Genomic DNA, 19,737 nt, shown 5'->3' with positions numbered 1-19,737 from the left:
TTTTGTACTACAGAAGGTTCTTTGTATTTTAATAACAAGGGCACAGTAAGTAAAATGTTTAGTATTTAGCTAATGATACTCTTTGGGCATGCTACCATGGGAATACACACAACTATATCTATTTTTTTCTCTATAGACCATGCCATAATTTATTGAGACAGGCACTATTACTTTATTTTTACAAATGAGAAATAGGTTCCAGAAGGTTATATAACTAGTAAAGGTCACATGACTAGTAAGTGACATAGCCAAGTCTGGAACCAGGATTACCCGATTCTCAAGACTGCATTCTCAAACACTCCTAACCAGCCATGCATGTGTTTTGCATGATTCTACTACAAGACTGAAAACACGTTAAGACAATAGTGTCTTTAAGTACTAGTACCTACTTTGTGTGAGTACACAGTAAAATTGTGCATGCCCTTTTGGGGTTACTATATTCACCTTCCCTACTGGTCCATTCACACCCTTCTCCATGCCCTGTGAAACACTGGAAACACAAACATATGTCTGGAAAATACAGATCCAGCACCTAGCCCAGAACTGCCTTGCACATAGCCAGGGAAAGTTGGTTGGCCTTCCTAGATCTCAGGACCAATGAGACTCCCACCTCAAGAGAAGCCTCATCAGCAAATGTTCTTACATATTTTTTTGTTTTGTTTTGATACAGAGTCTCACTGTAGTACTGGCTGTCCTGGAACTCACTCTGTAGACCAGGATGGCTTCAAACTCAGAGATTCACCTGCCTCTGCCTCCCAAGTGTCGGAGTTAAAGGCATGCACCACTACCTCTCAGCAGAACAAATTCTTGAAATTAACAATTAGTTGTTACATTAAAAAAAGAGATACAGAAAATATCATTTTTCTACTCAATTTAGTCATAAAATGTAATTTTTTTACTTTAACATTAAAAACATGAGTAAGGGGCTGGAGAGAAGGCTCAGCAAATAAAGAGTATTTGCTGCTCTTACAGAAGACCTGAGTTCAATTCTTAGCACCCCTGTTGGGCAGCTCACTATCACCTGTAATTCCAATTCCAGGGTATCCAATGCTCTCTTTTAGACTGCATGGGCACCATAACAAATCATTCTCACCCTGATATACACAAATAAATATTTTAAAAAGTAATTTTAAAATAAAACACGAACAGCTTCTATTACTACTTTATATATTTTTAAAGACAAGGTCTCACTTGTAGCTCTGGCTGGTATGAAACTCACTATGTAGATGATGGTGGCCTTGAACTCACAAAGATCCCTCTGCGTCTGCCTCCTGAGTACTAGGATTAAAGGTGTACAGCACCACACTTAGCTACTACTACTACTACTTTATTTATATATATAGTAATATATACGTTAATTTATATATAACATATATTATGAGTGTTTTGCCTGAATATATGTGTGAGCATCAATGTGCATTCCCAGTGCCCAAAGAAGCCAAAAGAAGGCATTAGATCCCCAGGAAATGGACTTCATCACTGAACTATCTCTCCAGCCCCTATCGTTATTTTTAAATTTCCTAATCTCCCCTCCAAGTTAACTCACATAGGCATAGGTATCTATTACTGGCAATTCTCCAGAAGGACAGGAAACTAATTGGACCATAAGCTTTTCACTAATATCAAGGATATCTGAATTGTGTTCAATTCTACAAGCAAACATCCATATAAAAAGATTAAAATTCAGTCCTCAAGTTTGTTTTCTTTTCACTTCATGGCAAGGCCTGCAGTACAATAGGCAGGAAACACCAAAATGCACACAAAACAAACTGCTACTTTGTTTATAATATAAATTGGGTACATTTCCAGGATCACTCTCTATTCATTTAGGAAAATTTTATTGAGCCAAACTTGGCCCTGAGCCAGATTCTAGACATATAAGGTCAATAAGGCTAGCCCTAGTCTTAGTTCCTCACTAAATCTGAGATCTAAGAAAACAGAACTATAACGCGAGCTGCCAAGTGCTGCAACATCCCATGGGAAGGAGCCCTGCTCCAGACTCAGGATCAGGAAGGACTTCCCAAAGGAAGCAACAAGTAGGCTGGGCAGGAAAGGAGTTAGTCGTGAACAGGAATGGGGAACTGGACAGGCAGTGCTCCAGTTGACAGAGAAGAGAGCAAACAGCAGCGTCAGGCAGCAAGGAGTCTGCCAAGATGGCCCTATTAGGCACAGCAGTCTGGACAAACTGACCAGACCAGCAGTCACACCATGACATGGTTATCCATTTTGCCTGTCTCACTCTGCACAATAATTCAAGACCTCCTCTCCTACCTTCCTGTTAAATGGTCACCCTTTTACACTCTGGTTTTATTTCTACTATTCTCTCATATTTGATTTACAAAGAATAGAAAATAAAAGTCAAAGTAAATCAATGTGTTAGAATACACTAATTGAGGAAAATTAGAACAAGGAAGTCTCTTCAGACACAGTAGTACTAATAAAGTATTTCGGAGAGAAAGAGTGGCTTAATTATAATAGTGCTAACAATTAAAATGTTGATTAAATCATCCCTTCAAATTTTTCCTATACCTTAATTAGATCCTAAATCATTTAATCATTAATTATACTATTCCTACAGTTGTTGGATATACAAAAATGTTGTAGCAAACAAGAAAATTAGTTATCCAAAGACACCAATTAAAAAGAATCCTTATAAAAGGTTAAGGTAACATTTTCTTCACCTGTGAAAACTTGTCTAAGTCCTTATCTAAAGCAATCTCCAAAGCAAAAATGTCTCTGAAATTAACTGACTCAGAACCATCAAGCATTTTGGAGCACGCCTGTAGCGCTTGCCATACGCCAGATCGTGTGGGTTTAAACAACAGCAGCTCACTTAACTCCACACACACAAGGTTAGTGTTATGGTGTTCACTCTACAAAGGAGGAAACTGACACAAGGAAATTGTGACCCACGACCACACTCCTAGGAAATGAGAGTCTTCCCCCAAATATGTGTTGTACTATCCTGATTATATCAAACCAGATGCTAGCAACTGAAAACAACTATAAATAAAAGCCCTTCCAGACCCATCATGGTTGTATATACCTTTAACCCCAGTACTCAGGAAACAGAGGCAGGTGGAGCTCTGTGAGTTCAAGGCTAGCCTAGTCTACAATGCAAGTCCTAGGTCAGCCAAGGCTATATAAAGAGACCCTGTCTTAAAACAAACAAGCAAAAGCCTTCCCAGCAAATAAGGAATTCAGTGATAGGACTAGTAGCATTCTCTGTACAGTTAGGGCTTTGGCCCTTTACCTGAACCACAATCTAAAGCCACACTGACCATCTGATAGTCACTAACCACATATGTCCACTGGGAACTTAAAAATGTGGTCAACCTGAATTGAGATGGGTTTTATGTGTAAAAAAATGTTCTGGAATTTGAGACTCAGCCTAAGAATGTAATATATCACTAATACTTTAATACTATATGTTGAAATGCTTTGGATATAATGGGTTAGTTACACTGAATCTTCTTAGTTTTCTGTTCAGTCCTGATTACTGTAAAATCATACTTGCAGCTTCATGTTCTACTGCACACAGTAATCTAAAACGCACCAGCGGTAGACATCACTGACAAAGTTTACTCTTTTCTGATGACTCAGGCATCATAAGGAGCTTTAACTATACCCTGTGTGATCTGTAATCATGCCTCAGGTACTAACAAGTCAGGGTGCCCCTTAGACCTCAGATTACAGTCTCCCAGCGTGCTGAAGCCATGTCATCGTACAACTTCCAGGCTGAGATGGACCCCTGCAAGTGTCTGTCTTCGGCTCCCTTGCTGCAGCGCTCCAGCCTGAGAAGCTATGTAAACTGGAGTAGTGTGACACAAAAGAATGACGATCCTATGAGGGCTTGAGGGACTCTGACAACCACACTGATGGAAGACTCCTTTCCCAACTCCAATCATACTAGCTTTAATTGGAAAACCCTCAGTTCAGCTTAAAAGCCCTTCAACAGTAGTTTTAGTTTGAAAACATAAGGTTTTGTGAAAGGGCAGTGATGATACCTGTTCAACAATGAACACATTTACAGCCACTGAACTGGACCAACAAATGGTAACATGTATTTTACTACAATTTTATATATATATGAATGATCCTTTACTGGTTTCATGTTTTCCTCAGGATCCAATTGAATTTATTTTTTCTTTTTCGAGACAGAGTTTCTCTGCATTAACAGCCCTAGCTGTCCAGAACTAGCTCTGTTCCAGGCTGGCCTCAAACTCACAGAGATCAGCATGCCTCTGTTTCCCCAATGCTGGGATTGAAGGCGTGCACTGCCACAACCCAATCCCAATTCAAACTCTTATGCAAGCCAGGTGGTGTTGGTGTACACCTGCAATCCCAGCACTCAAGAGGCAGATCTCTGAGTTTGAGGCCAACCTGGTCTTACAAATCAAGTTCTAGGACAGTCAGGGCTGTTACAAAGAGAAACCTTGTTTTGAAAAACCAACCAACCTACCAAACAAAACAATAACCAACAAAAAGACCTCTTATATAGGTCATACTTCTCAGACAGCTCCACCTAGTTTTCTCCACCCCTCCTTGCCTACCTCCTCTGTCCTCATATTCCAGGTACTTTCCTTCATTACACATTTCAATTCTGATATTAGTCCTCTCTCTGACTTGTAATCTTTCTACCTGACAACCCTGCTCCATCACCTCCACCTTCTTTCCTCATCCTTGTAGAACTCTGAACTTTCCATGCCAACATGAAAGGTCGCAGACTCGCAGAGATAGTTGTTGCCGCTTGAAGGCTTAAATCTTTCAAATGGCATTTTTTGTTTACATCCTACAAGATGAGCTCACTTCAAGCAGGGCCAGACCCAGCATATAATTAATACATCCCAAATGCTGTTGAGCTCATTCGGTAAACAAGAACTTACTGAACGCCACAGGAGGCCCACAATATCCTCAGCACTAAGGACACTGCAATGGGAAAGGAAAACAGATCGTGGCTTTCCTGGAGTGTCCAGAGATAAACACCACACAGGCACTGTACTAAAGGAAGTAAAAAGCACAGTGAGGGAGGGTCATTTCCTGCAGGGTGGTCTGGGAGGTGCCATCTACCAGCTTCTATCAGAACCCTGGTGAAGTGCACTACTCTGAATCTGTGTTGTGTCTGACTAACAGAAATACTAGACAAGGAAGACAAACTTTAACAAAAGGAAACTATGCTCTCTCTGTTCTACCAAATCAGGTAGATTTTATAATCTCGTTCTAGCTTCCCTCAGCACAAGGAGCAGACACATATTGTGAGTGGAATCTCAACTGTGTCGTATCTCCACAATGGTTCCTGGTTGCAGCAGAAAACATAAGAGCAAACGTTTACTAAGTGTTTATAATGAATATTGATACTCCAGCGCCCGATAAGCCTCACAGCCACCTTAGGAAACATGATGCCATTAAATCCATTCTAAAGAGGAGGAAGATAAGGCACAAAGACATTACACAATCTATCCAAGGCCTCGAAAAAGTGAGTAGCAAAGCCAGAATCAGAAGCCACCGTGGCTCTGAAGTCTAGCTGATAACTACAATGCTGTGTGGCTTTATATTAGTATTTCTCCAAACAGACTCTGAGGTAGAAGGATTCAGCCAGTACACACACACACACACACACACACACACACACACACCCCTAAAGTTCCAAACTAGCGATACCCTGTCTTTAAAAAAAAAAAGTGAACGGAACAGTTAGACAGTTAGGTACTTCAACACCAAAATGAAAGAACCCCAGTCCAAGCATGCTCTGGGAAACTTGGGATAGTCATCTCAAGAAACCGATCGTGTAAACTAGGAAGTACAAGGCAAGGTATACAGTGCAGTAGAAATGCCCAGGCAGCAACTCTTTATGCCAATACACAGCATGAAAAGCTATTTAATCTACAGGGAGAGACTTGTTTGCCTGATATGTTTATTTGACCTTCAGATTTAAGAGTAACATCTTTCTAGGCTAACCAGCATCTCAAACAGCCAAAGCAAAACTCTCCCTCCTCACAGCCCCTTTACACTACTGCTTTGATTATTCTCTATCTTAAAGGAAAGACGAATCCAGCTGCTGAAGCAATAGGCCTGTTATCCTCAACTCCAGTCACTGTACTTCCTTCCTTTCTCACACACACTCACACAAGCACTCAGACTCATAGTCTGTTTTACTATTAACTGGAACTCCTTCTGGTCCTCAAAGCATGTCTGAATCAAATGGTCTCTTAACTGACCTTATTATTTTTTTCTCAGGGTACTTTTAAAAAATGTCAATTATTACATTTTATTTATTTTTGTGGCAGTTGATGGGAGAGGGGTTTTGAGTGCCACAGTGCAACTTTGGAAGTCAAGTTTCAGAAGTTGGTTCTCCCCTTCCACCACGTGGGTCTTGGAGATCAAACTCAGGTCTTCAGTCTTGGTGGCAAGTGCTTTACCCTCTGAGCCCTCTCATTTGGCACTTTGTCTCTTTCTTTTTCTCTCTTTCTTCACATATCTACTACCCTCCACTGGCTCCAGATTTACTCCTCTATAGTTGCCCAGTCCTTTGACTAAGATCGAGTGTAGAATGAATCCTTCTACCACAGAAATCTGACTGCACTGCTGCACTGCTGCACTTACAAACTCTGCTCTCACAGGCACACACCCACATACACTCACAATGAGATCCGACACTATGCACATCATTACTTCTTCATTCAACAAATGTTCACTGAACACAAACCATGTGTCAATCACTGGAGTAGGCAGTGGCACAACAGAAAACAAAATGGAAGTTTCCCTGTTCTCCTCTCCTAAAAGGCAGAAATGGAACCACACACACAAATGTTTAGGGCTGCAACTGCACCCAGTACAACTTGGGCATCCTATCCAAAACCTGAACTCTAAAGTGCTCCAAAATCGAAAACTGGACATCAACATGAAGCCACAAGTGAAAAATTCCATGCCTGACTTGTGACAGATCTATCAAAGTACTGGTGCATTAAAAATATCAGGTAGAATTACCTTCAGTCTATAGGAATGATGCATATGAAACATCAAATTTGTTAAACATGAGCCCAAGTCTTATACATATGGAAATATTCCAAAATCCAGGAGAATGAAAGTGAAATTTGAAACTCTGGTCAGAGTGTTTCAGATAAAGGATTCTCACTGTAGTGTAAAAACACACCAGGTTAAATATTCGGGGAGAGAGAGAGAGAGAGAGAGAGAGAGAGAGAGAGAGAGAGAGAGAGAGAAAGAGAGAGAGAGAGAGAGAGCTGCTACATTGAGCCACCTTCTCATATCTAAAACCACTGAAATATCCATGTTAAAAGTGGTATATAAATTATATTTTCTCTCACCTAAAAAAGAAAAACACCTGTACAACCAAGACGGCTTTGCAGGTTTCTATTGCTGTGATAAAATGCCATAACCAAAATCAATTTAGGGAGAAAACTACTTATTGAGCTTATAGCTTAAAAGCAAATCAGGTAAGGAAGTCAAGGTAGGAACCTGAAGGCAAGAACTGAAACAGAAGATCATGGAGGAATACTGCTAACTGGCTTGCTCTCCATAGCTTGTTCAGAGCCTGCTATCTTATACAACTCAGGACTTCCTGCCCAGGGTTGGCACCATCCACAGAGGACTGGGCCCTACTACATCAATCATATATCAAGAAAATGCACTATTGACGTGAAGCATTTTTTAAATTAAGGTTCCCTCTTCCCAGGCAATCCTAGCTTGTGTTGAGTTAATAAGGAGCTAACCAGCACAGCAGGTAAAATCGCTCATTCTGTAAGTCTGAGTACCTGAGTGATACCTGGAGCCCACATTGGAAGAAAAGAATGACTCTGGAAAGCTGTCCTCTGTATGCCACATGCACATTGTGGCACATACATATCCAACACAATCTCAAATTTTTATATTCTCTCTTTTTTTCATGCACACACAAAATTAAAAATAACAACAAAAATAAACACATAGAGACCACAGCAAGCTGAATGTCTCTGAGCATTTGCTACAAACCAGATACCTTTATGTAGGTTAGGAGATCCTACCAACCCTAAAGGTTACTATCTTTAACTTAGGAAATAAAGCAATCTGCATAGTGGTGCACACCACTGATCCCTCACTGGGAAGGCAGAGGCAGGTGGATCTTTGTGAGTTTGAGGCCAGCCTGGTCTACATAGCATGTTCCAGGACAGCAGAAGCTAAATATAATAGAGAGACCATCTCAAAAAAAAAAAGAAAGGAAGAAAGAAAGAAAGGAAGGAAGGAAGGAAGGAAGGAAGGGAAAAAAGAGGAAGAGAGAAAGGAAGGAAGATAGAAAGAAAGAAACTAGGAAAGAAGAAGACCATGACTTAAGGGCATTAGAGATTGTGTTTCATTTCCTTTAACAGAAATTTCCTGCCCCCTCAATTATCCTTTAAGACCCTATTACACCAAGTAGTACCACTCATCCCATCCCTTCACCCCTCCATAAACACCATCACCTTCCTACCGAGTTTCCCCAATATTCACAGGCCTCTCTGTGTGGCCAGCATACAGGACACTCCTACCATGCAACCTTTGCATCTGCTTGAACTATGATGACAACAATCATGGCATACGGTATCACTCATGGCTGTGCCAAATCTTCAATTAACATTTCTTCTAAGCTGGGGAGTGGTGGCACATGCCTTTAATCCCACTACTCAGGAGGCAGACACGGGGGAATCGCTGACTTTCAGGTCAGCCTGGTCTACAGAGCAAGTTTGAACAGCTGGAGCACTAACACAGAGAAACCGTGTTTCAAAAGAACCAACCAACCAACCAAACACTTCCTCTAAACATACCAACAAAACCAACAGCACTGAAGTGCACATTAATATTTCAGATGCCATTTATTAATTCTAACAAAACTGTCTTCTCATTTTTCAGGTCTTTTATTGTTCATCATGATGTCACCATACATTTTTATTTTATAAAATCTAGTAGCAGCAGCTTTTGCTTATCAATTAGTATGCACAACAGTCATAAAGCTATCTTTGCAGCAAAATAAAGCAAGGCAATCAAGCCAAGAAAGTGTCACCATAGAACCAGATTATACTAGTCCTTGGGTCCCAGAAGCAGAGTTTGTGAAATAACTATGGCACAGCAGTTCAAGGCACCCAAATCCCACCACACTTCGTTGAGAAACCATTCTCCATCTGGGCAAACACACACAAAGATCCATGTTGACAACCAGTTATGTAACTTTAACATAATTATCCAGTGATATTTTAAGCTCCTATCATGTTTAAAATCCTCTGTAACTACAAAGCATGTGGCCATCCACTGCAGGATGCTAGTAAAGGAAGCGGACACAAACATAATGCAAGACAGAGAAAACTATCATTTCTTATCAAGAAACTTTGTCTTAGGATTTTTAAACATTAAGCTCCATTTGACACAAGCATAAAAGAAAAAAATCTTTTTGCCAAACTGCATTTACCAGCACCTCTGGCAACATACTTTGACCATGGCAAACTCCGCAGGAACTGGTAAAGACTAGGAGCAGAGGTGTCTGAGTCAGACCCTTTGTTGTTAGACCTTGCCTCACCACTTATTAGCCTGGAGAGCTTGGCCAAGTTTCCTTACCTCTTAAACCTCAGCTCTTCACAGGCTTCAGCACAAAGCCCGACACAATGCCTTAGCACACAAGGACAAACACCATTTGCCGAGAGCTTACTGCCACTAAACTGAATTGTAGCTGCAAAGCTTCTGAGCTGAAGTAGAGCCAGAAGGAAGAGTTCTCTACCTAACACTATTTTATGCTCAGAAAAACGGCATTGATGGTTTTGTTTGTTTTGTTTTCTGAGACAGAGTCTGTGTAGTTTTGGAGCCTGTCCTGGCACTTGCTGGTCTTGTAGTAGACCAGGTGGTCTTGAACTAACAGAGATCCGCCTGCCTCTGTTTCCCCAGTGCTGGGATTAAAGTCATGCACCACCACCACCTGGTGCATTGGTGGCTTTTATACAAAACATTTTTGGATCACCCACTAAGGTGGTGCTTCTCATTTTAGATATCTGTAAATAGTTCGGAAATACAGTATTTTTAAGTCATCTTATTTGTATAATTCTATTTGAAAAGAACAAGAATTTAAAAAATCCTGTCCAGTCCTGAGTGCTATTTATTCATTAAAGTCAAACAATCAACTAAATAATTAACAACAGCATCACACATCTGAGTTCACCCTATCTGCCCCATTATACAGAGTTCCTTGACACTAGGTTATCAAGCAAGAGTTATGATGCCTTGGTCTTTGATGTGGCCAAAATGAATGTCAACTTCATGAAAGTTTCTGTTCTAAAAGAACTACCTGAACAACCACAAATACTTGGAAATTACCAAGTCCAAGTCATTTGACAGATGAGAAGCTGAGGTCACAAGCTATTAAGTCAAAAGGTCACATAATTACCAAGTGGGGAGTCAGAACCCAAGTCTCCCATATTTCTCATTCAGTGTTCCGCCACCTGGGCGACAGTGGATAGTTTACAAGGAAAAAGACTTACTGTATTTCTTAAAATAGTTCTACATAGTTAGGAAGAAAAAAAAGTTGACTGAAAACTTGAAATGTTTAATGAGAGTGCTAAATATAACCACAAATAAACATAACCCATACCTTACAGTGAGCAAGCTGAAAGAGTTCCTAATAGCAAATTCAGTGGAACCAGCTAGTTAGAAGGGACAATTCAGCAGAGGTAAGGAGCCCCAGGGTTAACATCACCACCAAAGCATCCTTCTCTCACAGAACACACTTCAAAGCTGCAACACTTCCTGTTAGCCTCCTTTTGAAGGGAAAAAGCAGTTAGTCCCATTCCCTTGGTATATTCCATTCCTTTAAAAAGCTTTACCAGCTCCCAAATGTCACTCTTTCAATAAACACGATTCCCATTTTCATCTGCGCCATGCTCTAAACAAGGCTTTTTTAGCTAAATATTCTTATTTCTATTCAAGTTGTGTAGGTATGGCCTAAATGTTATCAGGTCCAATTGGGCCTTAGGGTATTCTTTAAATATCCCCTTTCCTTTAGGCAAACATTAAAAAGAGTTTTTTTGTGAATATTTGCCTGCATTCATGTCTGTGTACTGCATGCATGCTTGGTAATCACTGAGATCTGAAAAAGGTGTTAGATCTCCTGAAACTGGAGTTACAATTGAGAGCTTCTACTTGAGTGCTGGGAATCAAATGTGGTCCTCTAGAGGAACAGCCAGTGTTTTTAACAGATACGCCATCTCTCCAGCTTCATAGACAAACTTATTTGGGGGAAAGGGATAGGAAATGGGTTTCTTTTTTATTGAAAAGAAGTTTTCCATACAATATATTTTGATCATGTTTTCCCCTCCTCTAATTCCTCTCATATCCTTCTCACCTCCGTATCCACCAACTTTGTTTTCTCCTTCACCAATAAAAGCACACAAGCATGCATGCGTGCACACACACTCACACCACACAAACACACAAAACTCACAAAAATGAAAATCAAAACAATCAAGCAAAAGACCAGTAGGACAAAAAAAAAAAAAGAAAGAAAGAAAGAAAAGAAAAAAAAAGTCCACAAAACACCATCGAGTTTGTTTTGTATTGGCTAACTACTGAATGTGAGGTCTACCCTAAAGGGTGGTTGATATATTCCAGTGAGATTCCACTGGTAAAAAACTGATTTTCCCTTTTCCAGTGTACGGTATCAATTGCAGGTGGTTTCTTGGTTAGGGGTAGAACCCTATGTGTCCACTTGCTCCTCTCAGTCCTGGGACCCTGTCTGGTTTGTACTTATGCAGGTCTTATTGTCTGTTGCCAGTCTCTATGAGTTCATATGTGCATCAGTCCTGATGTGTCCAGAAAACATGCATTCCTTGGTGTTATCCATCACCTCTGGTTCTTAGAATCTTTTTGCTTCCTCTTCTGCATAATTCCTGAGCCCTGAGTTGAAGGGATTGATAAAAACATTCCATTTAGGACCAAGTGCTCTAGTATCTCTGTCTCTCTCTGTACACTGTTCAGCTGTGTGTTAATTCCCACGAACTATAAATAGAAGCTTCTCTGATGTGGGTTGAGTGAGGTGCTGATCTATGGATATAGCAGTATATCATTAGAAGTCATTATACTGCTGTTCTTTTAACAGAATAATAGTGGATTTTCCCCTGAACTGTGACCTATCTAGGCTCAGGTTCTTAGCCAGTTAGCAGTATCAGGGAAGGGTTTCATCTCATGGAGTGGGTCTAGTGGGTGGTCACTCTCATAACATTTGTGCCACTGTTGCACTAGTATATCTCACAGGCTGATCACTGTTGTAGGTCTCAGAGATTGTAGCTAGGTGATACTGATGATTACCTTTCTCTTCAGTAGCATGCAGAGTACCTTACAGTACCCTAATGGCTTGTCAATAGGAGTAAAGCTTCTAGTTACTTCTCCATGTTCTATGATGTGTGTCTTCAGCAATCGGGCCTTACCATCAAACTGTACAGAGTAAACAATCGCCTTGGCTTTGGGGGTTTCCATGGGTCCCTTTGGCCAACAATTAAATAAGATGTAGCCTGCTCCTGGCAAAGGAGGTTCTAATTGGTGGTATAAGATGTCTAGTTGGAGCTGGGCGGCGGTGGCGCACACCTTTAATCCCAGCACTCGGGAGGCAGAGGCAGGCGGATGCCTTGGCTTTGGGGGTTTCCATGGGTCCCTTTGGCCAACAATTAAATAAGATGTAGCCTGCTCCTGGCAAAGGAGGTTCTAATTGGTGGTATAAGATGTCTAGTTGGAGCTGGGCGGCGGTGGCGCACACCTTTAATCCCAGCACTCGGGAGGCAGAGGCAGGCGGATCTCTGTGACTTCGAGGCCAGCCTGGTCTACAAGAGCTAGTTCCAGGACAGGCTCCAAAGCTACAGAGAAACCCTGTCTCAAAAAACCAAAAAAAAAAAAAAAAAAAAAAAAAAAGATGTCTAGTTGGTGCACTGTCTCCCCTATTATTTGGTGACTCCATTAAGAGTCCTTTCATATATGTCTATATTTTAGGAAGCTTCTAGAGTAGTAGTCCCATATGGTTTTTCAAAGGCCTTTTGTATTAGTGGTAACTCTCCATATTCCCTACTTTACCCTTCTCTGCCTTCCTTCTCCCTACTTAATCCTTCTCTTCTAGTTTCCCCTTTGTCCCTCCATAATACTATACTCTATTTCCCCTTCTTTAGGAGATCCTTCCCTCCCTCCCTAGGTACCCAACTTGTGTGGAATGTAGCATACATATTGAAAGATTAAAGTTAACATCCAAATATAACATATATTTGTCTTTTAGGACCTGGGTTACATCTTTCAGTACATTTTTTTCTAGCTCCATCCATTTACCTACAAATTTCAGAATATCATTTTTCTTAACTGCTTAGTAATAGTCCACTCTGTTAATTTTCGTTATCCATTTATCAGTTGATGGACATCTAGGCTGTTTCCAATTTCTGGCTATTATGAATAGAGCAGCAATGAACACAGATGAGTAAATATCTCTGTAGTAGGATGTAGAGTCCTTTGGGAATATTAGGCAAAACATTTTTGGTTTTTTTTTTCAGTTTTTCAAGACAGGGTTTATCTGTGTAACAGTCTTTGCTGTTCTGGAACTCACTAAGTAGACAAGGCTGGCTTCAAACTCACAGAAATCCTCATGCCTCTACTTCTACTTCCCAAGTGCTGGGGTTAAAGGTTTGGGTTTATGTAACAAGCAGACAGATGACTTTTACAAAGACTTGTCAGATGAGAACTTTTGGCCAGATACTTTCATTAGTTTTCAGCAGCTGAGATCCTGTGCAGTGTTAAACCATCTGATCAGTTAAAAGTCACCACAGACCAACACTGCACACTCACCAGTAAGTTTCAAATCTGCATTGGCCAGCCTGGTAACCACCATCTTTCTACATGGGACAGTAAACATTTGAACTGTGCTGATCCACCCAAAGTGTGCTGTGAATGTGTACTTTCAAGGGATTCACACAAAGTTCAGGTAAAAAAGAAACAGCCACGTGGAAGGCAAAGGCAGGTGGATCTTTTGAGTTAGAAACCAACCTGATCTACAGAGGACAGCCAGGGCTACACGTCACTGGACTTAACTAGAATATTTTAAATTGCATTTGATCCTAGTGTGTATTACACTTTATCTAACAGTCCTGCTTCTTTGTACAACCACAAAATAAGAACCAATATTCATTTGATGATTCACCATGATGACAGACACCAAATATACACTAAAGCCAGAAAAATCACATTTCTACTTCGATACATAATGTAAGATACCATCAACAAAAAAAAGGTATGTTCTTAAAAGTTCTATTGAAGTCATAAGCCTTTTTACCTGTGTTAAAGGAAGAACTCAACCAGACAAGTAATATTTTAGACATAAAGAAGGAAATATAAAAAAGATTAAAATACCATCTGTTTCTCAAAGTATCTTAAAACAAAAGCTGTGTTAAATTAATAAAAGATCTGCTTTAAAAAACACTATTTGAGTTTTTAAAATAAATATCCCAACCCCCAAGCTAAACAAACTTCTTAAAAATAAAATCTGTTCCCATAGCCTGGAAACTCCAATCACCTGGACAGAAGTAAAAATGTCTAAGCTAACATATGGAAAAAGCAATCCAGACTTCCTAACAGGGCATTTATAATTAAATACCACACAATGATAAAACCTGCCAAATATTTGATAATCTTCAATATTATTATAGTGTAAATGCATTATCACCATAACTACCAAGTCTTAGCTAAAACTGCTTTCAAAATTCCAAAATACCAGAATACCTTCTCAACATCCAGCCAATAAGAAAAAGGAGGAAATAAATGCTCAAGCATATTTTGAAGAGATTAAAATTAGAAATTGAAAACTCATAGCCTTATTAAAAATATGGCATGACATTCTGCTTAACACTTTTGAAAAACATCCCTGTTGATCTTTGGGATCACACTTCAAATATTGACAGGTTGTTTTTTTTAACCCCTATTTTAGAGATAATTTCAGGCTCAGACCTCAACTCTTCCAAGGTCACATTGCTGAAAAGGTACCAGAACAAGTATTTTGACCCCAGGTCTTCTGATGTTCATTTAATGCTCTTTCCACTAAAGACAATTGTTTAAAAACATGTTCAGAACTAAACAAGCCTAACACAAAGGATTGAAGGATCAAGAAGGTCAATCTTAAAACTCCACAAACACCAGGGGTTGGAATCAGTTCAAAAAGGGAAGAATAGACTATTAAGAAACAGGAAATTATTTGAAAGGGGGATACATAAGTTAATGAGCTTGGGTGCAGCATAGCAGAACGACAGTCATTATTCGAGTAAACATGCAGAGACTATACTCTTCCTCTGAAACGTCATCTTTCACGGAGACTTAAATTTTTTTATTTTTTAAATCTGGGAACATATAAACTCAGTGGCAGAGCACCGGCCTAGCCATTTAAAGCTCAGGTTTGATCCCCAGCACTTCTAAAACAAATGAGCAACAATCTTTATGTCTGAGAATTTTACTTAAAGACACTCAAAAAAACAATACGTCCAACAGGGTACAACCCATCTCACGTTTTCTTCATTAATCACGACGAATATATTTCACAAAAAGCCTATTTAAAAAAAAATGAGAATTCAGCATCCAGCGCCGCTTGGATAGCAGGTAAAGGAAAAGGCAGGGAGGGTGGCAACCCCAAAAAACGAGCGTCTTCCTGGCCAAAGCATCCTTGAGAACAGGACAAAGGCTCCGGCGACACACAACCGGCTCAACCTTCAGGTCACAGGGACATCACTCCAGGTAGAGCAAATGTACCCACGGGGAAGCCTCGGCAAAGGGATTCCTAAGATGGCTCTCTGAATTCGCGCAAGGCGTGTGTTCCAACCGGTGCAAGGGAAACGTGGGTTCCGAGCGTGGGAACATCGCACCGGGTGCCATCGCCGATGACTCCCACGGCGCCAAGAGGAAATCGAGGCACGGGTCGCTCGCCGGGAGGGGCCAAACACGCCGCAGCCCAGCGCAGCCTGCAGCTCTGCGGAGGCCCCGCACCGGGTCCCGCGACCCCGCCCACGCCCGCCCGCCCGCTCGCTGACAGCCGCCGCCCCCACCTGCCCCTCGGCCTGCCCGCCCTGCGCGCCCGCCCGTGGCTTCCTCTCTGCCCAGCCCGCCTCGCGCGGGGGCCGGGGAACGCGGCACCGCCGCCCGCACCCACCGGCATCATCGCGCCGCCGTCCGCCGCACCCTCGCCGACTGACAGGACGCCGCTCCGGCCGCCTCACAGGCCGCGTACTCGCTGCGGCGCCCTGCGGCCCGGCTGTGGCGAGGCGGCGGCTGCGGAGAGCCGCGCAGCCCTTGCCCGTCCTGTCGCACCGCCCCGCGTGCCGCGTCGCCGTCCCTCAGCCGCCGCCGCCGCCGCCGCCGCCGCCGCCTCTGCTGAAGCCGGCCGCCTTCCGCCACCCGCTCGGCTCACCCTGCGGGCTGCGTAGGCCCCGCCCCGCGCGTCGCCCCCCCCTCCGCCTACGCCACCTCTGATTGGTCCGATGGGGGGGGCAAGTGAGGGGGCGGGGCGTCTCCGTAGCGGCCAGGTGAGAGCGCGCTCGTGCGCGTCCGCGCTCTAGACTGCGGGGGAGGGGCGCGCGCTGCGGACGCCGGCCCCGCCCCCTCTCCTGCAAGTCGGCTAAGTGGGTGTTGGGGCGCTGAGGGATCCCCGATCCCCCAAGTCTACGAGACTTCGGCTCAGGGTCACCTCGGACGAATAGAAAGGGAAGGGCAGAGAGGGAAGGGCAGGCAGGGGTCCTGCAGAGTCCCGATCGGCAGGGACCCACACCTCAGATCTGGGGGCCGGCGACGAGTTGGTCGCCGACCTCTGACCGTAACGTGCCCCGGGGTGTCCTGCAGCGTAAGGCTTGCAGGCCGGAGCCTGTGAGGCCGGCGCAGGGTGCTTCCTCTACATTACCAGACTGCATGCTGCTCAGTGCCATGGGCCCCAGGGACCTGGGTCTCCGCCCCGCGTCCACCGCAGCCTGTGCCACTTCGGCCTTCCTCGACCCAACACACAGGTCTCGGCTTTAGCCCTTCAGCCATCCTGCACCTAAAGGGCCCGTACCCACCTGCGTCAGTATTCTTGGAGATCCCTTTGGCATGTCCCAGGGCAGGGTCCAGTCTGTATCTTCAGGATCCAGGTCTGTCGTTAGAACTCTGTCTCCCGTGTCACTTTTGCCTCCAGCCTGGAAGCCTGAGTGACAGAGCCCAGAGCAGACCCTCAGCAGAGGCTGCCTGGTCGGCAGGCACCCTTTCTGAGCGCTCCACTTGGTGCCATTCGCCTGAACCCTGACAGATGAGACACAGCGGCTGATGAACTGCACTGGACTTAAACTTCCATGAGCTTCCAGAAACATGAAGACCCGGGGGTGACCCCAAACACAAAAGGGGTAGATCACCTTTGGAAGTACCCAGCCCCTAGAGAGGGCAGCAGATGCTGATCAGGAGCAGTTTGTAGCCTCTCTGGTTCTCAGAGTGGCAGAAGGCTAAGTGGGGGCAAAGAGAGGGAGGAGGCCAGAATTACACCAGCCCCTCATGGGCAGACACGCCTGTGCTTAAGAGGTCACGGGGGTTAGTGATTGAGAGCGTGGACTTTCCAGTTGAACAGACTTGGTTCAACACCACTGCTGACACACCCTCACTGGGTGATCTTAGGCAAGCACATCTCTGTCATAGGAGATGGTAGGATAATAATAGTACCTATCTGGGGGAGCCCAGGGCTGATGTAGGAAATGCTTCTAGCAGTTTGTGGCCTGTGCCAGTTGCCCTGTGAATTCTGTAGTTATGTTATCTTTAGCAAGCAGGTTTAGTGTATAAATGTCCCTAGGGTTTTAAGACTTAATTCGTGTGAACCATGAATGACCAGTGACACATCCTTTGTGGGAGCAGGGTTTTAAGAGAAGAGGAAGTTTTGGAAATGAGTGATTCTAGATTAGATGTCAAGAGCCCTGGGCCCCAATTCCAGCTCTGCTCCACTTCCTGTAAGTTCTCGGGCAACTTGACCACTGCTCTGTGCCTTGCATTCCCCATCTGAAGCAGAAGTGGAGTCAGATTCTGTCATCTCTAGGGCCTTACAATTCTGACATGCTAGTGTCATGAGTTGTGAAAAGAGAGATGTTGACTCACTTGTGCCCAACAAAAGACAGGCCAGAGAGAAATGTCACTCACTCTCCTAAGAGGACCTTGACCACAAGCTCTTACTTTTTAAAAAAAAATGTATTTTGGGGACTGGAGATATATAGGCCAAGAGTACTAGCTGTCTCTCCAGAGGACCTAGATTTGATCTCCAGCACCCACATAGTGGCCCACAACTGTCTGTAACTCAGTTCCATGGAATTAACATACTCTTCAGGTGGGCATGCACATGCGGTACACAGAAATGTATACAAACATCATATACATAAAAACAAATCTGTTTTATTTTATTTGTGTACATGCTCTGTGTATATTTATACATACATGCATTTGAAGGCTTCAGAGTCTGGAGCTACCTAACGAGTGCTGGAACTTCCTTGATCTTCTAGAAAAGCAGCAAGTACTCTTAACCTTTGCACCGTCTCTTATTGGTTGGACTTGTGGGCACAGATTAGCCTCTGCCTGACCTCTGCAGCGATGCCCCCTGTATCTTCCAGGATCACCCCCAGGCAGTATTTACCAAGCCAGGCTGGCCAGTAGCTCTTCTCCATCCCACAGCTCACACTAGGCATCAGGCCCCACCTCCTTGTACCTCAACAAAGACATTGAAATTGGCCCCCCAGGCTTTAACTTCCCCCAAGCCCCAACCATTTCCAACTGCTCCTGGAACACAGACATACAAATGCACCACAAAACCCTCAGTATCTCCCGTCGTCTACGTCAGAGTTCATCAGACACTTATCATAATCGCATTGATGGCTGAATGCAGGCAATAGGGTTATATAAGATGTTCATATTGTTCAAAGATGCATCCTAGAATATGTGAGGGACCTAGACCACAGTTGGCTTCAGAGGGAAAGGACCAGGCAGTGGGGAGCAGACGAGATGTAGCGGGTTAATTCTCTGTCATCTGGGTCATGAGTCTGTGGGGCATGTTGCACTTCTCTCTTTGTGGATTTTGAGTATTGTATATTAAAAGTGATTACCTATCCTTCAAAGCCCCTGAAGAAAAGCAGTATATACTCACACTTGCATACTGAATTTTTGGGAGGGTTTCCATAGAGGACGAATACAGGACACCTGCAGTGGGGACCAGAACTGGGTGCACCAAGGACAGATGGAAATCAGAATAAGACTTTGCACTATTAGGCTTTGTTTTGTTTTTTGTTTTTTTTTTAATAAATCTCATTTTCACAACAGTTTTAGAGCTGAAGAATATTAACACCCCCCCTTTACAGCTGCTCTTCCACTTATTGGGCTTGTGTTCCAATAATAAGCATGTCCACATGGAAAACGTCATTTGTGGAAGATGTGGCTGGTATACCTGTAAGCTGTCATCTTAGCAGTCATCCACAGAACACGAGCCATTTCCCATGGTGACCACACAGCTGACAGGGAGTTATGGCTTTCCTGCTGTCCGGCGCCACCACAGTGTATTGAACTGGACACTCCCAGTCCACAGAAAAACCGTAGCTCAAAATGTGAGCTACGGTTTCGACTGAAGTCACATCCGCTTTGCATCCCCATCAAGTAAAACATTCTTCAGTGGAAACACTGTGAGGTGTGGTCCTCTGTATACTTTTCCTGCTCAGTTTCCTC

The 19,737-nt window shown here is 43.2% G+C and overlaps 1 protein-coding gene across 2 annotated transcripts in view; it reads right to left on the bottom strand.

Moving 5' to 3' along the window:
* Positions 1–16,338, bottom strand: part of Ppp1r13b (protein phosphatase 1 regulatory subunit 13B) — a 77,248-nt gene extending 60,910 nt beyond the window's left edge. Inside the window, exon 1 of one of the 2 annotated variants that reach the window (XM_038337638.2) lies at positions 16,175–16,338. In XM_038337638.2, coding sequence (XP_038193566.1) covers positions 16,175–16,183 — 9 coding nt within the window. In that variant the 5' untranslated portion in view covers positions 16,184–16,338. The remainder of the gene's footprint in view (positions 1–16,174) is intronic. The other variant, XM_038337639.2, reaches the window with a different exon arrangement.
* Between the last annotated feature and the right edge of the window lie 3,399 nt (positions 16,339–19,737).

Source organism: Arvicola amphibius, chromosome 7 (genome assembly GCF_903992535.2).
Source record: "Arvicola amphibius chromosome 7, mArvAmp1.2, whole genome shotgun sequence".
Classification (NCBI taxonomy): domain Eukaryota; kingdom Metazoa; phylum Chordata; class Mammalia; order Rodentia; family Cricetidae; genus Arvicola; species Arvicola amphibius.
This window is presented reverse-complemented; position numbering and strand designations above follow the sequence as displayed.